General features: G+C 46.9%; 1 protein-coding gene across 6 annotated transcripts in view; it reads left to right on the top strand.

The window, feature by feature from the left end:
- Window positions 1-2,976: 2,976 nt before the first annotated feature.
- DAZAP1 (DAZ associated protein 1) overlaps window positions 2,977-20,682 on the top strand; it is a 137,174-nt gene continuing 119,468 nt past the window's right edge. For 2 of the 6 annotated variants that reach the window (XM_063914320.1, XM_063914319.1), the window contains exons 1-2: window positions 2,977-3,142; window positions 11,423-11,463. In XM_063914320.1, coding sequence (XP_063770390.1) covers window positions 3,114-3,142; window positions 11,423-11,463 — 70 coding nt within the window. In that variant the 5' untranslated portion in view covers window positions 2,977-3,113. The remainder of the gene's footprint in view (window positions 3,143-11,422; window positions 11,464-20,682) is intronic. The other 4 variants (XM_063914318.1, XM_063914317.1, XM_063914322.1 and 1 more) reach the window with 2 other exon arrangements.

Here is a 20,682-nt window from a genome sequence, read left to right as displayed (position 1 = left end):
CATAAGGGTTATGTTACAGTTATAATCGGTCTTGGACCAATACTGTTGTTTTGTTCATACTGTTAACTGGTTATGTGTATTCCAGGTTATATGGTATGATTGGTGTGGGCTGGTATGAATCTTGCCCTTAGATTAACAAAATCCTTTCCTCAAATTGTCCATCTCCTCTGGGCACAGTTCTCTAACTGAGGTCTGGAGGAGGGGCATAGAGGGAGGAGCCAGTGCACACCATACTAGAAAGTTCTTTTAGGTGCCCATGTCTCCTGCGGAGCCCATCTATACTCCATGGTCCTTACGGAGTCCCCAGCATCCTCTACGGACTAGGAGAAAAAGATTTACCGGTAGGTTTAAAATCTTATTTTTTCACTGCTTAGTACATCTCCCCCTAAAGGTGCATACACACATTGAGATTTTATTTTGACTATGCGATTTCCCTTGAACTCCCCCAGAGCCGAGAAGCACCAATTTGGACTATCTGTACTATCTGTACTTTCGATTTTGACTATGTGCGATTTTGACTGAGTGCCAATTTTGACTATACTTTGTACTAGAAAGTACACTATATAGTCCAGATTGACTTGCCTGCACAGTCTGTCTTTCCTTGCGATACCAACCCCACGGGAGCGCGCATCAGTATGGCAAGCTGTGTACACACGGTGTGATTTGCACTAACTTTCCTTGTGATTTTGACTATATAGTCAAAATCGCAAGGGTAAATCTCACCGTGTGTACACACCTTACGTCACTGTTTCCTATTTTGCTTGTTTATGTATGCTAATTGGATGCTGTGGATCCCTTGTGGTGCCATATAAATAAAGGATAATGATAATAATAATAATAACACGCTGCTACTAGACAAATTGTTCAAAGATGGTTACATGATAACTGTAGTTTATATTGTATAGCTATTTCTACAACACTAGTTTTTAAGCAGGTAGTTTATGAGCCTAACATCTCTCTACAGTATATTGAATCGTATAGAAAGTACTGACATGACAGTTACCAAGGGCGTAGCTACCATAGGTGCAGGCAGTGCAGCTGCTATAGGGCACAGAGCTGAGAGGGGACCACTTTCCTTGTCAAAGTTACATGTGTTATATACATTTTTCGCCATTGAGTGGTACGTAGGGGTCCTTTCAAACTTTTTCCTTGGGGCCTGCAATATATCTAGGTATGCCCCTGGACCTGCTCATTGTAGTGTGGTATAAAATGAACTGGAAAGCATTTTAATGTTATATAATATGAACCGGGTCACTGTAATATGGCACAATATGAACAGGGAGCACTATTTATCATAATGTGAATTGGGGGTACTGTGCGGCATAATGTGTACTGGCAACTCTGAAATGTGACACAGGGTGAACTTAAGCACTACTGAGATACATAAAAGAAAGTAAGGCACTACTATGAAGCATAACATGAAATAAGGCACTGCTATGGTTCAGAAAATGAACTAGGGCACAATTATAGGGCATAAAATTAACAACTGCTGCAGAGAAGTGTCACTCTAGAACAGAGGTTCTCAAACTCGGTCCTCGGGGGCCCACACAGTGCATGTTTTGCAGGTCTCCTCACAGAATCGCAAGTGAAATAATTAGCTCCACCTGTGGACCTTTTAAAATGTGTCAGTGAGTAATTAATACCATACTTGCCTACCTGACCCTCTCCATGAGGGAGAAAATGCTCTGTTCCTGGACTTTCCTGGTAATGTGTGGTTGTCATTACCTGTGGTGAGCTAGGTAATTGATAAGAAAGGTGTTTCACCACAGGTGATGGCAATCATACATTACCAGGAAAGTCCAGGAACAGAGCATTTTCTCCCTCATGGAGAGGGTCAGGTAGGCAAGTATTATTAATACACCTGTGCACCTGCTGGGTTACCTGCAAAACATGCACTGTGTGGGCCTCCGAGGACCGAGTTTGAGAACCTCTGCTCTAGAACAGTGGTTCTCAACTCTGAGGGACATTTACTAAGCAGTGATAAGAGCGGAGAACTGAGCCAGTGGAGACGTGCCCATGGCAACCAATCAGCACTTAAGTAACATCTATAATTTGCATACTATAAAATTATACAGAGCTGCTGATTGGTTGATGGGGCAACTTCTCCACTGGCTCACTTCTCCTCTCTTATCACTGCTTAGTAAATGTCCCCCTCTGTCCTCAGGACACCACACGGTTCACGTTTTCCATGTCACCCAGCAGCTGCACTGTGTATCACCAACTGTCACATTTTAAAAATCTACGGGTGACCTGCAAAACATGAACCATGTGGGGTCCTGAGGACCGAGTTTGAGAACCTGTGCTCTAGAAGCATTGGGACGGGTGCCCCTTCAAAATGTTGCTATGGGGCCCACAAAGTTCTGACTATACCCCTGACAGTGAGTTACTGTATTATAAAATGCTAGTGACATGTATGCAAGCATTTTTCCGCAGGCTGGTATGTGTACACATTCCTTTGAAGTTGCCTAAGGGCATAAAAAGATTTTATTTTCTACAGATCCTTAAATTAGAGGACACAACAGAACTGTGCAGTCTATCAGATGGATCCATGTCATATTTACTGATCTACACATACGACATTGGACTTGACTTTGGAGTTATATAAGCTACATGTCATATTTACTGAATGGTCACAGTATACATGATAATTTGGAGCATGCAGGTAAATAGAATGTATTGTGAGGTAAACAATGAGAAATTTACTGTAACAACATTTTCAAATGGCAATAAATGAAAATATGTTACAGACATTTGTGGCAGTCCGCAGAAGCTTAGACACACACACTTATTTATGCTTTCCAGATAGATAGATAGATAGATAGATAGATAGATGACCAGTATGCATAATATTTGCAGCGAAGCAAAAGGCTCTTCTAGCTGGTGTCCTACAGATTTGTCTCCAGAAAAATGGCGTCTTTTCTGCACCCTGGAGCGTAACAAAATGTTTTCCTCTAGTGTAGAATCCCTCCCGGCATTGTGTGCTCCACGTGTGCGTAATGACGTTACGCCGCCCCCTGCCTGGAAACCCCGTAGCCTCGCGCTGTGTTACCGTTGGTCGGAGGAGCTGGTGTTACTGAGAGAAGCGGCAGAGACACAAGAGCCGCCGCGGAGAAATGAATAACCAGGGCGAGGACGAGATCGGGTGAGTGGCCGGGTGGTGAGGGCGCCTGGGCAGCTGTATCCGGGGCTTAGGATGTGGGGTAGTAAGTGCTGTGACCCTGAGAAAGTGTGAGCGGGTGCGCGGCCTGGGCGGGCAGGAAAGCCGGAATACAGGCAGGCCTTGCCGTGTGAATAGGCCTCGGTGCACCGGCACCCACTGAGATGGGGGGTGGGAGAGGGGAATCAGTCATGGCCGGCCGTGCACCAGCTGCTTGCTGATAACGTGCAGGGGGTGTGAGAGATAGAGGGCCGGGTGAGTGCGGGTGTTACACGACCCTCCACCCACCCGGCACTAGCGCCCGGCCTATAGCACGCGTCCTTGCGACCCTCCCCTGCCATCCGGCGGCTGGCTGTGAGGGGAGCAGGGCTGCAGTGGGCGACTGAGTAGGGCCAGGGCTCCATCCATTTGCTCACGGGAGACCTGCTCTGTGTTTGGCTCCGAGGTTTTGGCTTAAGAACAGGTCTGACAGGTTCCTCCATTGTTTGGCAATTTCCATATGCAGCACCTGTTTATTCTTCTGATGAGCAGAAGGTGTAGTACCTGCACACACGGTGCCCAGGCTGCCCCATGGGAGTACAGAACTGTGTGAGCGCTGGCCCAGGGGCTCACTCTCCTATTCCCAGCACTATTATCCTTGTGATCCGCCCTGGCTTCCCTAATGAGGCAGAAGGCACACATGATTGTTACTTGCTGTTTTTGCTTTGTTTTCTTTGTCAACTCCTGCTTCTACATGTAGTATAAAACGTAAGGGAACATACTGTAGCCTGGTACAGTAGAAAGAGAGCTGTTAAAAAAAAAAAAAAAAATTCTTATATTTTGCAATTCTACATGGTGTCCGTACATTGTAACTTTTGGATTGTTTATTAAGTTTCTTATATTCTATGAAATTCAGCGTCACTTTTCTGTACGTGTCAATTTCTGCTTACGCCAGCAGTGAGCTATACTGCTTTCCATAGTAATTCTAAAAATGTCTATGCACAGCTTTAATCGTTTTCCAATTCAGCACTTTAAACTCTTCCTTATTGGAAACACACACAACTTATGCTAAAGTGTAATTCCATCCAAAACTAATTTAGGTTGAGAATTGTTGAGTTGCATAATTGCCAGCTACCAGATTCTCTGTCAAAGCTGGTCCCTTGATGCCCCTTCCTTTTACAACAGGAGTTTTTCTCTCCCCTTTGGTGGTTCCTTCTTTTGTGAAACTGTTATGTCATGACGGCCCCTGAGAGGCCTCCCATTCAGCAGCACACAGCAGATGCACACTGACATTGCTTCTAGCACTTTAACAAAAATGTCTGTTCCCCAGTCCTACCTTCAGCTCAAATTGGCATCACGAGCCCCGCAGGTAAATGTCGTATTCTTTGCTTAACAATTCATTCATTGCCGCCAGTTTTGGGTAGAATTCTTCTTTGATATTTAAAATAAGTTGGACCTTTTTTTTTTTTTTCTGTTCCGCTTTAAAAGCTATTGTATATTATATCAGACTTTAATTATCAATTTACAAAAGTTCCTATTTGCTGAGCCATCTGTAAATTGTAACGACTACAAAATAAGTGAAACCGTTTGTTCATCCACAATGTACATGCTATCATAATAGAAGGTCAGTGTCATGGCTTGATCAAAGGTTTTCTTGGCTTCAGATCATTGTGTGATTTATTTACGGTACAACAATCGCACATAATGTTAAAAGCAGAACCTCCCACAGTATTGTCTTTATACGTGACCAGTCTACAAACTGATACCTTTTCACTTGTATTATTAAATAGATAAGCCCCTGCCTTCTAAGCACTGTACAACTGTTAAGGCCCGTATTCATGCAGGCCAATCTAGCACCACCGATAGCGATGCGTGGGGCTGCGCATCGCTGTCGCTGTGAGGGGGTACACACGGAGTGATCGCTGCTTAAAATCTAAGCAATCTAGTCAGATTGCTTAGATTTTAAGAAGCGATCGCTCCGTGTGTACCCCCCTTAAGACCCCACTTGTTGAACACCACCAGAGTAATAATACTTTAGTCCTGAAAGTTATTCACTATCTTTTTTTTCTCTATCGTCCTAAGTGGATGCTGGGGTTCCTGAAAGGACCATGGGGAATAGCGGCTCCGCAGGAGACAGGGCACAAAAAGTAAAGCTTTTACAGGTCAGGTGGTGTGCACTGGCTCCTCCCCCTATGACCCTCCTCCAGACTCCAGTTAGATTTTTGTGCCCGGCCGAGAAGGGTGCAATTCTAGGTGGCTCTCATAAAGAGCTGCTTAGAGAAGTTTAGCTTAGGTTTTTTATTTTACAGTGATTCCTGCTGGCAACAGGATCACTGCAACGAGGGACAGAGGGGAGAAGAAGTGAACTCACCTGCGTGCAGGATGGATTGGCTTCTTGGCTACTGGACATGAAGCTCCAGAGGGACGATCACAGGTACAGCCTGGATGGTCACCGGAGCCTCGCCGCCGGCCCCCTCGCAGATGCTGAAGCAAGAAGAGGTCCAGAATCGGCGGCTGAAGACTCCTGCAGTCTTCTAAAGGTAGCGCACAGCACTGCAGCTGTGCGCCATTTTCCTCTCAGCACACTTCACACGGCAGTCACTGAGGGTGCAGGGCGCTGGGGGGGGCGCCCTGGGAGGCAAATGTAAACCTATATAAGGCTAAAAATACCTCACATATAGCCCCCAGAGGCTATATGGAGATATTTAACCCCTGCCTAAATACAATAAATAGCGGGAGACGAGCCCGCCGAAAAAGGGGCGGGGCCTATCTCCTCAGCACACAGCGCCATTTTCTCTCACAGAAAGGCTGGAGAGAAGGCTCCCAGGCTCTCCCCTGCACTGCACTACAGAAACAGGGTTTAAACAGAGAGGGGGGGCACTAAATTGGCGACATAAATATATTAAAGATGCTATAAGGGAGAAACACTTATATAAGGTTGTCCCTATGTAATTATAGCGTTTTTTTGGTGTGTGCTGGCAAACTCTCCCTCTGTCTCTCCAAAGGGCTAGTGGGGTCCTGTCCTCTGTCAGAGCATTCCCGGTGTGTGTGCTGTGTGTCGGTACGTGTGTGTCGACATGTATGAGGACGATGTTGGAGGAGGCGGAGCAATTGCCTATGATGGTGATGTCACTCTCTAGGGAGTCGACACCGGTATGGATGGCTTATTTAGGGAATTACGTGAGAATGTCAACACGCTGCAAGGTCGGTTGACGACATGAGACGGCCGACAAACAATTAGTACCGGTCCAGGCGTCTCAGAAACACCGTCAGGGGTTTTTAATAACGCCCATTTACCTCAGTCGGTCGACACAGACACCGACACTGAATCCAGTGTCGACGGTGAATAAACAAACGTATTCCTTATTAGGGCCACACGTTAAGGGCAATGAAGGAGGTGTTACATATTTCTGATACTACAAGTACCACAAAAAAGGGTATTATGTGGGAGTGAAAAAACTACCTGTAGTTTTTCCTGAATCAGATAAAATAAAATAAAGTGTGTGATGATGCGTGGGTGTACCCCGATAGCAAATATTGGCGTTATACCCTTTCCCGCCAGAAGTTAGGGCGCGTTGGGAATGAATAAGGCGCTCACACGCTTATCAAGTGGCGTTACCGTCGCCAGATACGGCCGCCCTCAAGGAGCCAGCTGATAGGCAGCTGGAAAAATATCCTAAAAAGTATATACACACATAAGGTGGTTATACTGCGACCAGCGATCGCCATCAGCCTGGAGATGCAGTGCTGGGTTGGCTTGGTCGGTTTCCCTGACTGAAAATATTTGATTGATATAGAGCATTTAATAGGATGCATTATATATTTATGTATGCGAGATGCACAGAGGGATATGTGCACTCTGGCATCAAAATAAGTGCGTGATCCATATCTCCCAGAAGATGTCATGGACACGACAGTGGTCAGGTGATACATATCCCATACGACACATGGAAGTATGGCCGTATAAAGGGAAAGAGTTATTTGGGGTCGGTCCAACGGACCTGGGGGTCTCGGCAACAGCTGGAAATCCAACCTTTTTACCCCAAGTTACATCTCAGCAGAAACAGACACCGTCTTTTCAGCCTCAATCCTTCCGTTCCCATGAGGGCAAGCGGGCAAAAGGCCAGTCATATCTGCCCAGACATAGAGGAAAGGGAAGTAGACTGCAGCAGACAGCTCCTTCCCAGGAAAGGAAGCCTTCCACCGCGTCTGCCAAGTCCCCAGCATGACGCTGGGGCCGTGTAAGCGGACTCAGGTTAGGTGGGGGTGTAGTCTCAAGAGTCTCAACGCGCAGTGGGATCACTCGCAAGTTGACCCCTGGATCGTACTAGTATTATCCCAGGGGTACAGATTGGAGAGTCGAGACATCTTTTCCTCGCAGGTTCCTGAAGTCTGCGTTACCAACGGCTCCCTCCAACAGGGAGGCAGTATTGGGAAAAATTCACAAGCTGTATTTCCAGCAGGTGATAATCAAAGTACCCCTCCTACAACAAGGAAAAGGGTATTAGTCTTCCACACTATATGGTGGTACTGAAGCCAGACGGCTTGGTGAGACATAGTCTAAATCTGAAATCTTTGAACACTTACATAAAGGTTCAAATCAAGATGGAGTCACTCAGAGCAGTGATAGCGAACCGGAAAGAAGGGGACTATATGGTGTCCCTGGACATCAAGGATTACCTCCATGTCCAAATTTGCCCTTCTCAACAAGGGTACATCGGGTTCGTGATACAGAACTGTCAATATCAGTTTCAAAAGTTGCCGTTGAATTATCCACGGCACCCCGGGCCTTTACCAAGGTAATGGCCGAAAAGATGACTCTCTTCAAAGAAAAGGGCATCTTAATTATCCCTTACTTGGACGATATCCTGAAAGGGGCAAGTTCCAGAGAACAGTTGGAGGTCGGAAAAGAACTATCTAAAGTAGTTCTACGATAGCACGAGTGGATTCTAAATATTCCAAAAATCGCAGCTGTGTTTTCCGATGATACGTCTGCTGTTCCCAGGAATGATTCTGGGCATAGTCCAGAAAAAGGTATTTCTCCTGGAGGGGAAAGCCAGGGAGTTATCCGACCTAGTCAGAAACCTCCTAAAACCAGGCCAAGTATCAGTGCATTAATGCACAGGAGGCCTGGGAAAAATGGTGGCTTCTTACGAAGCGATTCCATTCGGCAGATCTCACGCAAAACATTTTCAGGGAGATTTGCTGGACGAATGGTCCGGATCGCATCTTCAGGTGCATCAGCGGATAACCCTGTCTCCAAGGACAAGGGTATCTCTTCTGTGGTGGTTGCAGGAGGCTCATCTACTGGAGGGCCGCAGATTCGGCATACAGGATTGGATCCTGGTGACCACGGACGCCAGCCTGAGAGGCTGGGGAGCAGTCACACAGGGAAGAAACTTCCAGGGAGTGTGGACGAGCCTGGAAAAGTCTCTTCACATAAACATTCTGGAACTAAGAGCAATCTACAATGCTCTAAACCAGGCGGAACCTCTGCTTCAAGGAAGACCGGTGTTGATCCAGTCGGACAACATCACGGCAGTCGCCCATGTAAACAGACAGGGCGGCACAAGAAGCAGGAGTGCAATGGCAGAAGCTGCCAGGATCCTTCGCTGGGCGGAGAATCACGTGATAGCATTGTCAGCAGTATTCATCCCGGACGTGGACAACTGGGAAGCAGACTTCCTCAGCAGACACGATCTTCACCCGGGAGAGTGGGGACTTCATTCAGAAGTTTTCCTCATGATAATAAACCGTTGGGAAAAACCAATGGTGGACATGATGGCGTCTCGCCTCAACAAAAAACTGGACAGGTATTGCGCCAGGTCAAGAGATCCGCAGGCAATAGCTGTGGATGCGCTGGTAACACCTTGGGTGTACCAGTCGGTATATGTGTTTCCTCCTCTGCCTCTCATACCAAAGGTATTGAGGATTATACGGCAAAGAGGAGTAAGAACGATACTAGTGGCTCCGGATTGGCCAAGAAGGACTTGGTACCCGGAACTTCAAGAGATGGTCACGGACGATCCGTGGCCTCTACCTCTGAGAAGGGACCTGCCTCAGCAGGGTCCTTGTCTTTTTCAAGACTTACCGCGGCTGCGTTTGACGGCATGGCGGTTGAACGCCAGATTCTAAAAGAAAAAGGCATTCCTGAAGAAGTCATTCCTACCTTGATTAAGGCAAGGAAAGAAGTCACCGAAAAGCATTATCACCGCATTTGGCGGAAATATGTGGCATGGTGCGAGGGTCGGAATGCTCCGACGGAGGAATTTCAACTGGGTCGTTTCCTACATTTCCTGCAATCAGGATTGTCTATGGGTCTCAAATTGGGATCTATTAAGGTTCAAATTTCGGCCCTGTCTATATTCTTCCAAAAAGAATTGGCCTCAGTTCCTGAGGTCCAGACTTTTGTCAAAGGAGTACTGCATATACAGCCTCCTGTGGTGCCTCCGGTGGCACCGTGGGATCTAAATGTAGTTTTAGATTTCCTCAAATCCCATTGGTTTGAACCACTTAAGAAGGTGGATTTGAAATATCTCACATGGAAAGTGACTATGTTACTGGCCCTGGCTTCGGCCAGGAGAGTATCAGAACTGGCGGCTTTATCTTATAAAAGTCCTTATTTAATTTTCCATTCAGATAGGGCAGAGCTGCGGACGCGTCCGCATTTTCTCCCGAAGGTGGTGTCAGCGTTTCACCTGAACCAGCCTATTGTAGTGCCTGCGGCTACAAACGACTTGGAAGACTCCAAGTTGTTGGACGTTGTCAGAGCTTAAAGATATACATTTCAAGGACGGCTGGAGTCATAAAATCTGACTCGCTGTTTATACTGTATGCACCCAACAAGTTGGGTGCACCTGCTTCTAAGCAGTCGATTGCTCGTTGGATTTGTAACACGATTCAACTTGCACATTCTGTGGCAGGCCTACCACAGCCTAATTCTGTTAAGGCCCATTCCACAAGGAAGGTGGGCTCATCCTGGGCGGCTGCCCGAGGGGTCTCGGCATTACAACTCTGCCGAGCAGCTACGTGGTCAGGGGAGAACACGTTTGTAAAATTTTACAAATTTGATACCCTGGCAAAAGAGGACCTGGAGTTCTCTCATTCGGTGCTGCAGAGTCATCCGCACTCTCCCGCCCGTTTGGGAGCTTTGGTATAATCCCCATGGTCCTTTCAGGAACCCCAGCATCCACTTAGGACGATAGAGAAAATAAGAATTTACTTACCGATAATTCTATTTCTCGGAGTCCGTAGTGGATGCTGGGCGCCCATCCCAAGTGCGGATTATCTGCAAGACTTGTACATAGTTATTGTTAACTATTTCGGGTTATTTTGTTTAGGGAGCCATCTTTCAGAGGCTCCTCTGTTATCATACTGTTAACTGGGTTTAGATCACAAGTTGTACGGTGTGATTGGTGTGGCTGGTATGAGTCTTACCCGGGATTCAAAATCCTCCCTTATTGTGTACGCTCGTCCGGGCACAGTACCTAACTGGAGTCTGGAGGAGGGTCATAGGGGGAGGAGCCAGTGCACACCACCTGACCTGTAAAAGCTTTACTTTTTGTGCCCTGTCTCCTGCGGAGCCGCTATTCCCCATGGTCCTTTCAGGAACCCCAGCATCCACTACGGACTCCGAGAAATAGAATTATCGGTAAGTAAATTCTTATTTTTTTTTTTTTTAAGGGAAAATGGATTACAAATAACATGTCTCTGCAAAGTTTAATTTGCAACTAGAAATCCTTCACACACCTTTTGTGTACATGTCTCATTCATCAAGGAGGCACACAACTCTCTCCACAAAGTGATGAAGATGTACTTTAACTTTTTTTTTTTTTTATGCTGGTAGGACAGCCATTGCTGCCCATCTATCAACCATAACTCCCATTATCTTCCAGTAATGTGCCCACTTCCTAGTCCCACAACGTGTACTAATCTCTCTACTTCAGTGTTCCCAGCTAATCTCTCTTGTGCTTTATTATTACATTGATAAATGCAATGTTGTTTCTAGAAATGAAAGCGTTATTCACTCTGTATGGCAGGACTTGTATCTAAGTGTACATGAATGCAGACTAAATAATGTCACTATTATCTTAACGGTCTCCTACCCATTATTTCAGTAATTGTATGCTAATAACGACTTTGGTATTCGTACTTGTATGTCTGAAAAATGTAGCATGTTGCATTAAATTGATGCGTGTTCATTATGCTGCATTATATGGCGTAAAATGTGTATTGTTGTGTAGAAAATCATGTTAGAAGGTAATTTATGCACCCCTTGTTTTGCAGAAAACTTTTTGTTGGTGGCCTCGATTGGAGTACAACGCAGGGTGAGTGACGTATTTTCACACTTCTGTTGTTAAATTGTGTAGCTGCTGGTATCCATGTGCCAAATTGTCTACAAACGCCAGGTGATTTTGTCAAGTCTGTGTGTTGCCTTTTTAAGGAAACACATTGCATTGTGTGGAGTGCGTTTCCATTAAGTGTAGTAATCACATTTTTTGCAGTACATTTTTTCTGCCATCAGATGGCACTGTGAGAATTATGCTACACATGTCTGAAAACTGAATAGTATGCAACACGTGTATTGTGCTTTAAGTAAATTACTAGGGTCGCGTCTCGGCTTAAATGAATGAATCCTCAGTATTCTCAGCAGAGGTAGCAATTGGCCCCATGCAGAATAAAACACATGCAGCTGAATATCTGAGAACTGCTAGTGATTGCAACAGTGTGTTCTTAAACAAATACTTTATACTTGGCATTAGGCTCTTTTAAAAGTATCTCCATCACAGTCTCACTCTGTTGCTGTCAGTGCACTTATGTTTCCTGTATGCGGAAGTGAAGTGTTCGAGGTCTTCACTGGCACCACTGGACTTGGCTGACATGGTTGTATAACAAATTGTTAGGGCAGTCGTTAAGTTATCTGGTCACACTGCACCTGTTATTATGAAGTACATATAATAGGTACAAGAACATATATGATAATATGCTAAGGATAAATCCATTTTCTCTATCGTCCTAGTGGATGCTGGGGTTCCTGAAAGGACCATGGGGAATAGCGGCTCCGCAGGAGACAGGGCACAAAAGTTAAGCTTTAGGATCAGGTGGTGTGCACTGGCTCCTCCCCCTATGACCCTCCTCCAAGCCTCAGTTAGGTTTTTGTGCCCGGCCGAGAAGGGTGCAATCTAGGTGGCTCTCCTAAAGAGCTGCTTAGAAAAGTTTAGTTTTAGGTTTTTTATTTTACAGTGAGTCCTGCTGGCAACAGGATCACTGCATCGAGGGACTTAGGGGAGAAGAAGTGAACTCACCTGCGTGCAGGATGGATTGGCTTCTTAGGCTACTGGACATTAGCTCCAGAGGGACGATCACAGGTACAGCCTGGATGGGTCACCGGAGCCGCGCCGCCGGCCCCCTTGCAGATGCCGAAAAGAGAAGAGGTCCAGAAATCGGCGGCAGAAGACTCTTCAGTCTTCTTAAGGTAGCGCACAGCACTGCAGCTGTGCGCCATTGCTCTCAGCACACTTCACACGGCAGTCACTGAGGGTGCAGGGCGCTGGGGGGGGGGGCGCCCTGGGCAGCAATGGAAACCTGTTATTTGGCAAAAAATACCTCACATATAGCCTCCGGGGGCTATATGGAGATATTTAACCCCTGCCAGAATCCGTTGAAGAGCGGGAGACGAGCCCGCCGAAAAGGGGGCGGGGCCTATCTCCTCAGCACACAGCGCCATTTTCCCTCACAGAAAGGCTGGAGGGAAGGCTCCCAGGCTCTCCCCTGCACTGCACTACAGAAACAGGGTTAAAACAGAGAGGGGGGGCACTAATTTGGCGTTAGACATATATATAAAGATGCTATAAGGGAAAACACTTATATAAGGTTGTCCCTATATAATTATAGCGTTTTTGGTGTGTGCTGGCAAACTCTCCCTCTGTCTCTCCAAAGGGCTAGTGGGTCCTGTCCTCTATCAGAGCATTCCCTGTGTGTGTGCTGTGTGTCGGTACGTGTGTGTCGACATGTATGAGGACGATGTTGGTGAGGAGGCGGAGCAATTGCCTGTAATGGTGATGTCACTCTCTAGGGAGTCGACACCGGAATGGATGGCTTATTTAGGGAATTACGTGATAATGTCAACACGCTGCAAGGTCGGTTGACGACATGAGACGGCCGACAAACAATTAGTACCGGTCCAATATATGCGAGATGCACAGAGGGATATTTGCACTCTGGCATCAAGATAAGTGCGTTGTCCATATCTGCCAGAAGATGTTATGGACACGACAGTGGTCAGGTGATGCAGATCCCATACGGCACATGAAAGTATGGTCGTATAAAGGAGAGTAGGTACTTGGGGTCGGTCCATCGGACCTGGGGGCCACGGCAACAGCTGGGAAATCCAACCTTTTTACCCCAAGTCGCATCTCGGCAGAAAAAGACACTGTCTTTTCAGCCTCAATCCTTCCGTTCCCATAAGGGCATGCGGGCAAAAGGCCAGTCATATCTGCCCAGACATAGAGGAAAGGGAAGTAGACTGCAGAAGGCAGCCCCTTTCCAGGAACAGAAGCCCTCCACCGAGTCTGCCAAGTCCTCAGCAGGACGCTGGGGCCGTGCAAGCTGACTCAGGTGAGGTGGGGGGTCGTCTCAAGAGTCTCAGCGTGCAGTGGGATCACTCGCAAGTTGACCCCTAGATCGTACAAAGTATTATCCCAGGGGTACAGTTTGGAGATTCGAGACATCTTTTCCTCGCAGGTTCCTGAAGTCTGCTTTACCAAAGGCTCCCTCCGACAGGGAGGCAGTATTGGGAAAAAATTCACAAGCTGTATTTCCAGCAGGTGATAATCAAAGTACCCCTCCTACAATCAAGGAAAAGGGTATTAGTCTTCCAAACTATATTGTGGTACTGAAGCCAGACGGCTTGGTGAGACATATTCTAAATCTGAAATTTTTGAACACTTACATACAAAGGTTCAAATCAAGATGGAGTCACTCAGACAGTGATAGCGAACCGGAAAAAAGGGGACTATATGGTGTCCCTGGACATCAAGGATTACCTCCATGTCCAAATTTGCCCTTCTCAACAAGGGTACCTATGGTTCGTGGTACAGAACTGTCAATATCAGTTTCTGACGCTGCCATTGAATTATCCACGGCACCCCGGGCCTTTACCAAGGTAATGGCCGAAAAGATGATTCTCTTCAAAGAAAAGGGCATCTTAATTATCCCTTACTTGGACGATATCCTGAAAAGGGAAAGGTCCAGAGAAGCACGAGTGGATTCTAAATATTCCAAAAATCGCAGCGTTTTTCCGACGATACGTCTGCTGTTCCTAGGAATGATTCTGTGCATAGTCCAGAAAAAGGTGTTTCTCCTGGAGGAGAAAGCCAGGGAGCTATCCGAACTAGTCAGAAACCTCCTAAAACCAGGCCAAGTATCAGTGCATCAATGCACAGGAGTCCTGGGAAAAATGGTGGCTTCTTACGAAGCAATTCCATTCGGCAGATCTCACGCAAAAAATTTTCAGGGGGATTTGCTGGACGAATGGTCCGGATCGCATCTTCAGATGCATCAGCAGATAATCCTGTCTCCAAGGACAAGGGTGTCTCTCTGTGGGGGCTGCAGAGTGCTCATCTTCTAGAGGACAGCACATTCAGCATTCAGGACTGTGTTCTGGTGACCACGGATGCCAGCCTGAGAGGCTGGGAAGCAGTCACACAGGGAAGAAATTTCCAAGGAATGTGGTCAAGTCTGGAGACTTTTCTCCACATGAATATACTGGAGCTAAGAGCAATTTCCAATGCTCTGAGCCTAGGAAGACCTCTGCTTCAAAGTCAGTCGGTGCTGATCTGGTCGGACATCATCATGGCAGTCGCCCACGTGAACAGACGGGGCGGCACAAGAAGCAGGAGGGCAATGACAGCAAGAACTTTTCGCTGAGCAAAAAAATCATGTGATAACACTGTCAGCAGTGTTCATTCCGGGAGTGGAAAACTGAATTTCCTCAGCAGGAATGAATTCCACTCGGAAAAGTGGGAACTTCATCTGGAAGTTTCCACATGATTGTAAACCGTGGGAAAGACCAAAGGTGGTCATAAGATGGCGTCCCACCTGAAGCGCCAGGTCAAGAGACCCTCAGGCAATAGCTGGGTCGCTCTGGTAACACCGTGGGTGTACCAGTCGGGTATGTGTTCCCTCCTCTGCCTCTCATACCCAGGGTATTGAGAATTATAGGAAGGAGAGGAGTAAGAATTATACTCGTGGCTCCGGTTTGGCCAAGAAGGACTTGGTAACCGGAACTTCAAGAGATAAGAAGGGTCTTGATTCAGCAAGAATCATGTCTGTTCCAAGACTTACCGCAGCTGCGTTGACGCAGGGGCGGGTGAACGCCGGATCCTAAGGGAAAAAGGCATTCCGGAAGAGGTCATCCCTACCCTGGTCAGAGCCAGGAAGGAGGTGACCGCACAACATTATCACAGTTTAGGTGAAAATATGTTCCATGGTGTGAGGCCAGGAAGGCTCCACGGAAGAATTTCAACTAGGTTAATTCCTATATTTCCTGCAAACAGGAGTGTCTATGGGCCTCAAATTGGGGTCCATTAAGGTTCAAATTTCGGCCTGTCGATTTTCTTCCAGAAAGAATTGGCTTCAGTTCCTGAAGTCCAGAAGTTTGTCAAGGGAGTACTGCATATACAACCCCTTTTGATGTCTCCAGTGGCACTGGGGGATCTCAACGTAGTTTTGGGGATTCCAAAAATCACATTGGTTTAAACCACTCAAATCTGTGGATTTGATATATCTCACATGGAAAGTGAACATGCGGTTGGTCCTGGCCTCGGCCAGGCGAGTGTCAAAATTGGCGGCTTTGTCTCACAAAGCCATATCTGATTGTCCATTCGGACAGAGCAAAGCTGCGGACTCGTCCCCAGTTTATCCCTAAGGTGGTGTCAGCGTTTTACCTGAACCAGCTTATTGTGGTACCTGCGGCTACTAGGGACTTGGAGGACTCCAAGTTGCTGGATGTTGTCAGGGCCCTGAAAATATAGTTTTCCAGGTCGGCTGGAGTCAGGAAATCTGACTTGCTGTTTTATCCTGTATGCACCCAACAAGCTGGGTGCCCCTGCTTCTAAGCAGACTATTGCTCGTTGGATTTGTAGTACAATTCAGCTTGCACATTCTGTGGCAGGCTTGCCACAGCCAAAAATATGTAAATGCCCATTCCACAAGGAAGGTGGGCTCATCTTGGGCGGCTGCCCGAGGGGTCTCGGCTTTACAACTTTGCCGAGCGGCTACGTGGTCGGGGGAGAACACGTTTGTAAAATCCTACAAATTTGATACCCTGGCTAAGGAGGACCTGGAGTTCTCTCATTCGGTGCTGCAGAGTCATCCGCACTCTCCCGCCCGTTTGGGAGCTTTGGTATAATCCCCATGGTCCTTTCAGGAACCCCAGCATCCACTAGGACGATAGAGAAAATAAGAATTTACTTACTGATAATTCTATTTCTCGGAGTCCGTAGTGGATGCTGGGCGCCCATCCCAAGTGCGGATTATCTGCAATACTTGTACATAGTTATTGTTAACTAAATCGGGTTATTGTTGTAGTGAGCCATCTTTCAGAGGCTCCTCTGTTCTCATACTGTTAACTGGGTTCAGATCACAGGTTGTACAGTGTGATTGGTGTGGCTGGTATGAGTCTTACCCGGGATTCAAAATCCTTCCTTATTATGTACGCTCGTCCGGGCACAGTATCCTAACTGAGGCTTGGAGGAGGGTCATAGGGGGAGGAGCCAGTGCACACCACCTGATCCTAAAGCTTAACTTTTGTGCCCTGTCTCCTGCGGAGCCGCTATTCCCCATGGTCCTTTCAGGAACCCCAGCATCCACTACGGACTCCGAGAAATAGAATTATCGGTAAGTAAATTCTTATATAAATACTATGGGGGATATTCAATTATCCCCGACAGCCAGCAGTGTCGTGGATTTTGGGAACTTATTCCAGATCCTGTGTGTTTTCGCACGAAAACGGATATTTTTTAACACGAGTAAAGGGGGTAATTGCCCGATAATGAACATCAGGCAAAATTCACTAAAAACACCCGTGTGTTTTTTTTTTTTTTTTTCCCGTGCAACAATTTGCAGCGCCTTATTGAATATCCCCTATGTGGCTCTTGCATTAATAATAAAACAATTGTTGATTGTTATTTGAGATAATTAAGATAGGATTATATCAAAACCATGTATCTCATGAGTAGGGAAAATAAACTATTGCGCACACAGAGAGGCAATTGAATTAGAAGCAAAAGACAAGTAGTGCCATAGAACGGGTTGGAATGCTGTTACCTAAAGGCCATCTACACAGCACATTTCTCCTTGTGCTTCATAGGGGTGTGCAGGAAATGTACTGTTTCGCGGTACCGTAATTCTGTTTGAGGTGAACAACCATACATCACTACCACACACCGTCAGAATTGAATTACCCCCAAGTGCATTATGGACATAGCCACTGGGCAAGTTGCTTGTAAGAATAAGTGTTTGCTTAGAAGTGATTTGTGCCTTGCAAGGACAGGTACTAGATTGTTAAGCGGAGACGGGCAGGTCACATAATCTCCTTATTTGACTTACAAGAGGATTACATAAGCAAACCCACACACTAACATTAGCAATAAAAAGGTGGTGAATCAAGGAACTTACTTGTAACATATTGTGCTGTTCAGGAAAGTATCGTCTCCTTCCTTTTTTTTTTTTGCAAACGCAGTCCTTTTATTTTGTACCTGATCACTTTTGTTACATTGAATGGCTGATGTTTTCTAGTTAATCTTAGTAATGTGTACATGTTGCAGAAAGATGTGCACTGGTCGGACATTTTGTCTCCCTACATGGATCCGTTAATCTGATATGGAGGTTCCTATGCCTGTAGACCTCGGGGAGAGTTTGGCACGCACACAATGCAAATATGCAAATACTGCAAGAGTATATCTGGCTTGATTTATGTTTGGTTTTCTTTAATACCTTAAATCCCTTTTCTCTAACGTCTTAGTGGATGCTGGGGACTCCGTAAGGACCATGGGGATAGACGGGCTCCGCAGAAGACATGGGCACTTTAAGAAAGAATTTAGGTTCTGGTGTGCTCTGGCTCCTCCCTCTATGCCCCTCCTCCAGACCTCAGTTTGATACTGTGCCCAGACGAGCTGGGTGCTTTTCAGTGAGCTCTCCTGAGTTTGCTGGGAGAAAGTATTTTGTTAGGTTTTTTATTTTCAGGGAGCTCTGCTGGCAACAGACTCTCTGCATCGTGGGACTGAGGGGAGAGAAGCAGCCCTACTCTCTGAAGCTAGGTCCTGCTTCTTCGGCTACTGGACACCATTAGCTCCAGAGGGATCGTACGCAGGATCTCACCCTCGCCGTCCGATCCCAGAGCCGCGCCGCCGCCCCCCTCGCAGAGCCGGAAGACAGAAGCCGGGTGAGTATGAGAAGCAAGAAGACTTCAAATCGGCGGCAGAAGACTCCGTTCTTCACTGAGGTAACGCACAGCACTGCAGCTGTGCGCCATTGCTCCCACACACCTCACATACTCCGGTCACTGTAAGCGTGCAGGGCGCAGGAGGGCGCCCTGGGCAGCAATTGGGACTTCTTTTGGCAAAAGTTTAACATATACAGGTATACAGTTGGGCACTGTATATATGTATGAGCCCCCGCCAAAAACTTTACATTTAAGCGGGACAGAAGCCCGCCGCTGAGGGCGCGGGGCTTCTTCCTCGGCACTCGCCAGCACCATTTTTTCTCCACAGCTCCGCTGAGAGGAAGCTCCCCAGGCTCTCCCCTGCAGATACACGGTAGAAGAGGGTAAGAAGAGAGGGGCGGCACATAATTAGGCGCAAAAATCAATATAAATAGCAGCTACTGGGTTAACATTAAGTTACTGTGTTATTCCTGGGTTTATAGCACTGGGGTGTGTGCTGGCATACTCTGTCTCTCCAAAGGGCCTTGTGGGGGAACGGTCTTTAAAAAGGGCATTCCCTGTGTGTGTGGTGTCGGTACGCTTGTGTCGACATGTTTGACGAGGAAGGCTATGTGGAAGCAGAGCGGGAGCAAATTAATGTGGTGTCTCCGCCGACGGCGCCGACACCTGATTGGATGGATATGTGGAAGGTTTTAAATGATAATGTTAATTCCTTGCATAAAAGGTTAGAAAAAGCTGAAGCCTCAGGACAGTCAGGGTCTCAACCCGTGCCTGATCCTATGTCGCAGAGGCCGTCAGGGTCTCAGAAGCGCCCACTATCCCAAATTGTTGACACAGATACAGACATGGATTCTGACTCCAGTGTCGATTACGATGATGCAAAGTTGCAGCCTAAATTGGCTAAATCCATCCGTTATATGGTTATAGCAATTAAGGATGTGTTGCACATCAGAGGAAACCCCAGTCCCTGACAAGAGGGTACATATGTATGGGGAAAAGAAGCCGGAGGTAACCTTTCCCCCCTCACACGAGCTAAATGAGTTATGTGAAAAGGCTTGGGAATCTCCAGATAAAAAACTGCAGATCTCCAAAAGGATTCTTATGGCGTATCCTTTCCCGCCAACAGACAGGTTACGCTGGGAATCCTCCCCTAAGGTGGACAAAGCTTTGACACGCTTATCCAAGAAGGTAGCCCTGCCGTCACAGGATACGGCTACCCTCAAAGATGCTGCGGATCGCAAACAGGAGGTTACCCTGAAGTCCATTTATACACATTCGGGTACCTTGCTAAGGCCGGCGATCGCGTCGGCCTGGGTGTGTAGTGCTGTAGCAGCATGGACGGATACCTTATCTGAGGAAATTGATACCTTAGACAAGGATACTATATTGTTGACCTTGGGGCATATTAAAGACGCTGTCCTATATATGAGAGATGCTCAAAGAGACATTAGTCTACTGGGTTCTAGAATAAATGCTTTGTCAATTTCTGCCAGAAGGGTCCTGTAGACTCGGCAATGGACAGGTGATGCCGACTCAAAAAGGCATATGTAGGTTTTATCTTACAAGGGTGAGGAATTGTTTGGGGAGGGTCTCTCGGACCTGGTCTCCACAGCTACTGCTGGAAAGTCAAATTTTTTGCTATATGTTTCCTCACAGCCTAAGAGAGCACCGTATTATCAAATGCAGTCCTTTCGATCACAGAAAAACGAGAAAGTCCGAGGTGCGTCCTTTCTTGCCAGAGGCAGGGGCAGAGGAAAGAAGCTGCACAACACAGCTAGTTCCCAGGAACAGAAGTCCTCCCCGGCTTCCACAAAATCCACCGCATGACGCTGGGGCTCCACAGGCGGAGCTAGGCCCGGTGGGGGCACGTCTTCGAAATTTCAGCCACAAGTGGGTTCACTCCCAGTTGGATCCCTGGGCAATAGATATTGTGTCTCAGGGATACAAGCTGGAATTCGAAGAGATGCCCCCTCACCGATACCTCAAATCGGCCCTGCCAGCTTTCCCCCACAAGAGGGAAATAGTGTTAACTGCAATTCACAAATTGTATCTTCAACAGATGGTGGTCAAGGTTCCCCTCCTTCAACAAGGAAGGGGTTAT

Source organism: Pseudophryne corroboree, chromosome 1 (genome assembly GCF_028390025.1).
Source record: "Pseudophryne corroboree isolate aPseCor3 chromosome 1, aPseCor3.hap2, whole genome shotgun sequence".
NCBI classification, from domain to species: domain Eukaryota; kingdom Metazoa; phylum Chordata; class Amphibia; order Anura; family Myobatrachidae; genus Pseudophryne; species Pseudophryne corroboree.
The sequence above is the reverse complement of the archived record's forward strand: the minus strand, read 5'-3'. Positions and strand labels throughout refer to the sequence as shown.